This window comes from Oncorhynchus mykiss, chromosome 9, assembly GCF_013265735.2.
Source record: "Oncorhynchus mykiss isolate Arlee chromosome 9, USDA_OmykA_1.1, whole genome shotgun sequence".
In the NCBI taxonomy this organism is placed as follows: Eukaryota; Metazoa; Chordata; class Actinopteri; order Salmoniformes; family Salmonidae; genus Oncorhynchus; species Oncorhynchus mykiss.
In genome coordinates this window covers 38,433,009-38,441,837 of record NC_048573.1, presented here as the reverse complement: position 1 = coordinate 38,441,837, position 8,829 = coordinate 38,433,009, and the positions used below count along the sequence as shown (strand labels likewise).

At 43.1% G+C, this 8,829-nt stretch overlaps 1 protein-coding gene across 2 annotated transcripts in view; it reads left to right on the top strand.

Moving 5' to 3' along the window:
• The first annotated feature begins 1,007 nt into the window (after positions 1-1,007).
• Positions 1,008-8,829, top strand: part of LOC110532012 (cadherin-4) — a 388,116-nt gene continuing 380,294 nt past the window's right edge. For both annotated transcript variants that reach the window (XM_021615593.2, XM_036987924.1), the window contains exons 1-2: positions 1,008-1,545; positions 6,182-6,293. In XM_021615593.2, the coding sequence (XP_021471268.2) occupies positions 1,489-1,545; positions 6,182-6,293 (169 nt within the window). In that variant the 5' untranslated portion in view covers positions 1,008-1,488. The remainder of the gene's footprint in view (positions 1,546-6,181; positions 6,294-8,829) is intronic.

Here is an 8,829-nt window from a genome sequence, read left to right as displayed (position 1 = left end):
TTTCAAAAACTGAATTATGACATTATTTAGGATGCCTAAGACAGATGATTATACTATACTAAATAAAAACAAATGATTTGAACAGTGCAGAATGTTTCGTTTCACATAAAACTTTTATTTTTAAATGTGTAGGGATTCGACTTTATACCCTCACGTCCCTGAACATCCCATAGTTCCCTGCTCTACCTGCTAAGCTACTAGTCAGGAAAAACTTAATTGTACAAAAACCTAAATATATTTGTAGAAAGCACCGGAAACACTGCAAAATCAGTGGGAACTCGCATTTTGCAACTCGCGGTTTGAAAAAGCACTGGATCAAATGAAGCGTCGGGCGTCATTTGATGACGTTTTCTGATAAAGTGATACGCGCATCGGAATTTTGCATCGAAGTTAGCGTCTTATCGATTTGGACACATTCCTTGGAGCTCCGGTATCAAAAGTAACATCACATAGGTGGAAGATGGCTAGGTAACTGCTGTTTGACTTGACGTGAAACTAGAGTGTTTGATTCCGGTGCTGAGGTACTGTAGGCGCGTAGCAGCTAATTGCAGTATGTTGACATGATCAGTCCAATCAAAGCTACGGTAGATATGTGATTTAACGTCATTTTATCTGTGGCCAATGACCTTGAGTCTTCTTGGATGGGTAATTAATGTAAATCTTATGGCAGCACCCAAGGGGGTTTGAACTGTTTAGCTCTCCCTGTAGATTATGCGGTGACGTATTGGCTCAACTCGAGAATATTATCAACGTCAATGCTCTGTATTTTTCGCTCCACCACAGAAAGCACGGAGCTAGGCTGAAACACCTGCATTTTAGCGCTGCCTTACTCTAGAAAGCAAAAAAAAAGAGTCCGTGTTTGTGTGCAGTTTTATTAACCCAAAAATTGTTTTACATGTTTTGCAAACTGATATGTGACACGTATTAATGCCAAAATAACATGCAAAACAGGTATGGCTCAATCCCCACCAGCCCTTAATGACAAGTTGCCACTGAATGACACCCACCCCCACACACAAACCTGCAATATTACGCAAGTGGAGAATGGCCATAGTAGCATCGGAAGAGTAAACAGAGTAGTTTACACAGCCATGCCTCACCCTTCATGGTAGTTACAGAGCGAACTCTCAGCCACCATTACGGGTAATAGCCGAGGAATCAGCTAGTTCGCTTTAACCACCACTCACTCCACTGTGTGTCTTTAAGTGGGATTCTCCGGCGCCAGGCGATAGGAGGGGTTGGAGTGACGCTGGCTTCGCCGCCTTGCGCTTTGGTGCTGCTGAGCTGAGCAACGCTCTTCACCTGCAGATGAGAGAGCGAGGGAAGTCGGGACGGGCTTTCTACTTCTGAAGAGCTTACCACTGCAAGTGCAGAGCACCGGGTGGACGTACCAGCTATCACACGGCGCGGGGAAATTATACACTTACCAGAGAAGAAATACGAGTTGTCGCCTTTTCTAGCTCAAGCAGCCTCTGCTCGCTTGCAACGATGAAAACCGCTCTCGTTCTCTTGCTGACATCAGCCTTACAACAAGCCGCGTTTTGGGTGAGATTTCAACATTTTCAGTAACATTACGGAAGTGTTGCGCTCCTATGCTGCGGACAGTGTTGCGGAGTGCACAGCATCAGAGGCAGTAACAATGTTTTGGGGTTGATCCTGAACTTGTTGGTGTCGATTCTATTTCGATTTAAGGCTACTTTGTTCTCCAACACAAGTGATTTCTTCTCGAAGCGCAACGTGAGCCTTTATATTCTATCTTTATTCCCCATCGAGACTTACAATACTTTTTAAAATGCAAATTGTCTTCCGTTTTCTCAACACAAATTAGCCTATAATGTATATTAATTAGTAGGCTAGAGGAAATTATTTTATTCGGCGCATTACCCCTCGATCAAATTCTGACTGAATTGATGCCGCGCACAGCTCTAGATGGAGTGCGAATATTGATGTATATGTATAGACTTACATTGGCTATTGCATCTCTTTTTAATTTCCTGGATATTTCATCTTTTTTTATTTCCATATTTTAATAGGCTATCTTGACACAGGCAAAAATGCCACGCTGCAACGCAACTGTAGTACTCGGCAGAAGGATATTATAGTATGAACATGTTTTGTTTAATGCATTACCTATCCCTAACTCGTTTTGTTTTATGGACCAACTCCAACGAAACAAATATTTTACTTATGTCATGTCCATCTCCAAATGTATCCTAAAAGTATAAACAGGCCTAACGTTAAATGTCCTATACCTCAATAACTGATTGCATTCTCCGCAATCCAGTAAGAGGGAAATCAGGGACCGTTATAGTGTGCCAACTCGCTTGGTGTTGCCAGCATAGTAGCGCTCAGTGGGATACTGGTTGTGTCTTCCCCGCATGCAGTCTGCCTGTGCCTTTCGGGATGATCGAGGGTTGCCTGGATTCCGCACTGTTGGAAAAGGATAGATGCATGAGCATTTTATATGGTACGCTTGAATTATCATTGTCATTACCACAGGAGTGACAGATGAATGGACAGAGGCGTCATGCACTTAGAGGGCGCAGGGGCGAGTGCCCCCTCAGATTTGTCTTGAACCCCCCCCCCCCAAATCAGTTTTGTTTGTTTGTCTGTAATACTACTAGCCAAGACTAGCCAATAATACTCAAAAGCCACCCATGAACCCTCCATACCCCACACCAATCCCACAACAAGTATATAGTATCAGTTCTCTGCCTGTCAAGCAGTTTGGAGCTGTGGCTCAGAGTATTATTTCTTCATTTGTTTAACTAGGTAAGTCAGTTAAGAACAAATTCTTATTTACAATGACGGCCTAGGAACAGTGGGTTAATTGCCTTGTTCAGGGGCAGAACGACAGATTCTTACCTTGTCAGCTCATCCTTTGTAATGTATTTCTAGCAAATTTGGTGATGTTTTTTTTCCCCTTGTTCAGAGAAATTAGTCATTGAAGTTCTTTGGTTTATGTCCTATCCTAGATCCTGATATTAAGAGATTCTGACCACTAGATGGTGCTGTTCCTGCTATTAAGTGAACCAAGTTTGAATAATCAATTTCCTCAATGTTAATGGGATATTTCACCCAAATTATAAAAGGACATTCAAATTAAATGTAATGTTATTGGAGGGTAGACCGGGTAGTGATGGCTATTTAAGTCTGATGGCCTTAAGATAGAAGCTGTTTTTCAGTCTCTCTGTCCCAGCTTTGATGCACCTGTACTGACCTTGCCTTCTGGATGATAGCGCTGTGAACAGGCAGTGGCTCGGGTGGTTGATGTCCTTGATGATCTTTTTGGCCTTCCTGTGACATCGGGTGCTGTAGGTGTCCTGGAGGGCAGGTAGTTTGACCCCGGTGATGTGTTCGGCTGACCGCACCACCCTTTGGAGAGCCCTGTGGTTGCGGGCGGTGCAGTTGCCGTACGAGACGGTGATACAGCCCCACAGGATGCTCTCAATTGTGCATCTCTAAAACTTTGTGGGGGTTTTAGGGGCCAAACCAAATGTATTCAGCCTCCTGAGGTTGAAGAGGCGCTGTTGCTCCTTCTTCACCACACTGTCTGTGTGGGTGGACCACTTTGGATCATCAGTGATGTGTACGCCGAGAAACTTTAAGCTTTCCTTACCCTGTAAGCAGTCTATTGACAAGGTATGACAGAAACCAATACTTTGATTTTGGTGGCCACTGTTTCCAATGCTAACTTTGTAGCATTTGTGGAATGGAATTATGTAGTAACCAAAAAAGTGTTCAACAAATCTAAATATATTTGAGATTCTTCAAAGTAGCCACCCTTTTCCTTGATGATAGCTTTGCACACCCTTTTAATTCTCTCAACCATCTTCACGAGGTTGTCACCTGGAATGCATTTCAATTAACAGGTGTGCCTTGTTAAGTTCATTTGTGGAATTTCTTTCCTTCTTTATGCGTTTGAGCCAATCAGTGGTGTTGTGACTAGGTAGGGGTGAAAGGAAGATCCAGATATACCTCTGCTGCAGAGGATAAGTTCATTAGAGTTAACTGCACCTCAGAGATTCCAGCCCAAATAAATGCTGAAACAGATTTAAAGTAACAAACACATCTCAACATCAACTGTTCAGAGGAGACTGTGAATCAGGCATTCATGGTCGAATTACTGCAAAGAAACCACTACGAAAGGACACCAATAATAAGAGACTTGCATGGGCCAAGAAACACAAGCAATGGACATTAGACCGTTGGAAATCTGTCCTTTGGTCTGATGAGTCAGAATTTGAGATTTTTGGTTCCAACCGCCGTGTCTTTGTGAGACGCAAAGATCATCCGTGCACCTACTCTGCATATGTGGTTTCCTGCGTGAAACATGGAGGAGGTGTGGGGGGTGCTTTGCTGGTGACACTGTATGTGATTTATTTAGAATTCAAGGCACACTTAACCAGCATGGCGACCACAGCATTCTGCAGCGATAAGCCATCCCATCTGGTTTGCGCTATCATATTTTTTTTTTTACAGGACAATGACCCAAAACACACCTCCAGGCTGTGTGAGGGCTATTTGACCAATAAGGAGAGTGATGGAGTGCTGCATCAGATGACCTGGCCTCCACAATCACCCGATCTCAACCCAATAGAGATGGTTTGGGATGAGTTGGACCGTAGAATTAAGGAAAATCCGCCAACAAGTGCTCAGCATATGTGGGAACTCCTTCAAGACTGTTTTTTGGTTACTACATGATTCCATATGTGTTATTTCATAGTTTTCATGTCTTCACTATTATTCTACAATGTAGAAAATAGTAAAAAGAAAAACCCTAGGTGTGTCCAAACTTTAGACTGGTACTGTATTTGTTCATTTTCATGCTTCATTTTCAAATCACCCTAAAATATCAAACATTTTTACTTATATTCGTTTGATATGAAGCACGAAAATGCTAATATAAGTACCATTGACTTGCATTGGATTTGTGCCACAAATGCTAAAAAGTTAGCATCTGAACCAGTGGCCAGGTAAATAAAACCAAAGCATGGGTTGCTGTTGTAAGGGGAACTACTACTTCAAGGTCTCAGAGCAAGTGACGTCACCGATTGAAACGCTATTTAGCTAGCCATTTCACATCCGTTACACTGTCATATCTTGTCCATAGACTGCTTACAGGGTGAAATGACATGGAAGGACCCTGAAGTGTAGCCTAAGTGTGCAGGCGCGCACACACACACAACAACCAGAACAACCAGAACAACAACTGTCCTGTGTGTGTCGTGGATGTGGAGGCGCCATAATTTATCCCACACAATGATCCCTCATTAAATTCCCTGTGCCCTCTGGCAGGTTGAGTGTCAGGATACCCAGTTAAAAAATAATTCTCAATTAAATCGGATCAGATAATGCAGGTTTCCCCTGTTTCCAGTCTCCTCTTCTGAATGGCAGCCTGTTCCGTAGATCCATCCACTGAGGACCCTACCAAATCACATCTGCTAGTACCTGGTCTACAAGATCAATAAAAACTACTATCATGTATTGGATTTTTTTTTATGTTGAATGAGTGTAAATGTGTAACAAGACACTCAACGATGCATTCAATAAAACGTACTTGCTGCACTGGCATTGGTCTAGAAAGTTGTTCATCAAAGCTGATACCTGATTTGGATTGAATAGGGCTCAGAGTCCCACTCTACAGACTCCTTGATGGCGGTGGAGGGAGATCTGGAGCAGGGTGGATCAGCTCTACAGCCACCAAGGGTTTCTGTTTGTGGTGGCAGTGGGGTGTGTGCAGGGGCGTGCGTGTCGTCCACACATTCCAAATCCCTTGAATGCTTTCACCAATATGAACCCTCTGTGTCCATGTCTGCTGTATTTGTACCACCTATTGCAACCCTTGAATGAACAATGGGGGCGACAACAATTCATTGTTGGGCGACAGGTAGCCTAGTGGTTACCACTGTTCCCCGGGTGCCGAAGACGTGGATGTCGATTCAGAGGGGTTGGGTTAAATGCGGAAGACGCATTGTTGTACAACTGACTAGGTGTCAGTGCCAGGGTGATGATAAAACACATTCACATGCCAGTGGTTTGATGGGAGCAATGGTCATCTCTCTCTGTTGTATAGCTGCTGCCGAGACATAAACAGTTTCATTCAGCTTTCAGGGCCACAGAGAAGCAGCCAAATCAATGTTTATAGATGTCTCACAATGTGTTCTCTTTCCTCTCACAGGGGACTAATGGAGACCTCGTGTCCAAAGCCCCCTGCAGACCCGGCTTCTCGCAAAGTTCCTACTCTGTGCTCATTTCAAGGGATGTACTGCAAAGCCAGAGCATAATTAAAGGTAAGGTGTGTTTCACTGTGTCTTTCACTGGGCAGAGTGGAAGGCCAGCGTTGGAGCTGCTTCACTCTTTAAAGGTTTAATGCAGTCAAACACGTTTTTTTCCCCCTTGTGTTTTATATATATTTCCACACTATATGTGGTTGGAATAATAATCAAGGACCTCAGCCACCTGAGCCACGGCCTGTTCTTCCCACTTCAATCACTCAGACTTGGGCAGTGTAGGAGCATCACGGCAAAAACTGACAGATGGCCAATAGCTTCTACCCCCAGCCCATCATGCTGATGAATAGCCACCACTAGGCAGCTATCTACTCCCTCTGTCCCCCATCCTGCCCCCCAGACTTCCTAATTGTGAAAATGAATAAGCCCTTTAAGTGTAAGAGCTATTTGAAAAGTCTGCCTGAGATTTCAGCCTTTTTTGGTGGGATGGACTTTTGACCTGCCTGGTGACATCACCAGGTGGTAAATTAGTTAATAGTTCCAAACCTCTCTACCAATAACTACCAATAACCTCTCTACCAATAACAGCTAGTTTTCAGTTGTCCCCCCCCCCCCCCCACTCAGCCCACTCCCAGACAGTCTTAGCAAAATTCTTGCTTGAGAAATTACTCTTTGCTAAGAAGCTATTTTTTTTGTTGTTGACCATTTTAATTTAAAACAATCACAGTAAGGTACTTAATTGTTACCCAGAAATAATTTGATATTGAGATTAACAATCTGTATAATGGTGTTGGTTTATTTCATGTGGAGCCTCGTGAGGTCAACTCACTTTCCGAGGCAGAGCATGCCTCCCTCCATTAAGGTTTCCAGTGGTTGTGTGTGTGTGTGTGTGTTTGCAGATGTGCAGTGATTTGAAGCGCTTTCTATATAAGGTTGATTAAATTGTTGCAAGCATTATTACATAATTTGATAAAATACATTTACACACACACACACACACACACACACACACACATAAACAGGATCCGTTGCAGAGGGCTGTAGTGTCTGTGCTTTGCGGAGATGTTATTTTCTGGAGTTGCAGGGTTAGTGCATGCCAGTGTTCCATTGTATCACGACTGTTGCAATGCTGGCCTCAAGACTGCTTTAGGAAATGGAGAAGAAAAAAAACATCCCTCTATTCTTGTTTCTCTCTGATGGGCTGTCAATGAATTGAAACGCATGTCACTCTTTGTGAGGACATTTATTGCAGATGATCAGGGTGGTGATGCACATAATCATCCTCATCATCCTTATTGTCATCGTCCATCCTCCCTCACCACCACCATCTCTTCCACACTGCATAGTCTCAGCCTTTTGTTTTGTCTTGACCTTTAGCCATTGTTGCAATCACTCTGTGAACCAACTTAGTTTTGAACAGCCGATAGTGCAGGAAATCCAATCGTCATCCTCTGTTTAATCTCGCGGCGCCCCTGCCAATGTAGGCTAATTAGAATCCTCTATTGATCCCAGTGGTTTTCCCTCATAGCACCGCTAAGCTGCATTGTTGTGCCGGGGGCGCACAATAGCTCTTTTGTGGGTCTTAGACAGCTGCGCTGTACCCCTCTGTCTATTACTCTTAGAGGGCTGTTCGAGTTACAGCTGGATCCAACAATAATATTGTTTTTGTGTATTATAGTTCAAATTCAAGGTAGTTGGAAAGTTTTCTGGCAGAGGAATAACGCTCAATTGTCTTTACAACAATGTTACGTGAGTGTGTCAATGTCTGTCATGTGTTTGTGTGTAGCTGGCGATCACCGCGGAAGTGGGGTAGTTAATGGTGATGGGGGGGATTGATATAGTTACATATCACAATATTATTTTGGACACATATTATATTGATACTTTGACTTTTTCCATCCTACACCTTGTTCTCCATCTTCTTTTTTTTAATAGTGAGCCAACATGTTTTCAAGACTTATTTCCATGACTGATTTAAAATTCATTTTCTCATGGCTCTCTCTTGTCTCTCTGCAGTAGACATATGGTGAGCAATATGTTTGGAACATTAAATGCCAACTAAATTGTAGTATCGAATCTCAATACATTTAGAATGAGTGAAAAACGCAACATAATATCGTATCGGCACCTACGTATCGTGATAATATCGTATCGTGAGGTCCCTGGCTATTCCCAGCCACAGATAAGGGGTCTCTGACTTAGTCCAGTACTGGCTACATTAATGCCTGGCTGAGAGAGAGAGGGAGAAGAGTTGCTTGTCATGGTCATGTTCAGTATGAAGTAGTGAAGTCATCAGGCCAGCAGGGGGTGTCAACACAATCACGAACAATTACCGAGCCAACCATCACTGGTACACACTGCCATATATGCCTGTTTCCACTAGTTAATAAGTCTTACACATTTTTAAGCTCACATCTGCAAAAGGCAATGAGAAAGAGATGTATGAAATGCCAGAAGAATGTGTATGCTAAAAAGATCAGCCACTTCTGAATTCCGTCTCCGTTTTCCCTTGTTTGACAGAGATGTTTAAAATTGGCAGTTAAAATAACCCCAGACTCGTTTCCCCCCACTGAAACAGACATCTAATCCATATAAA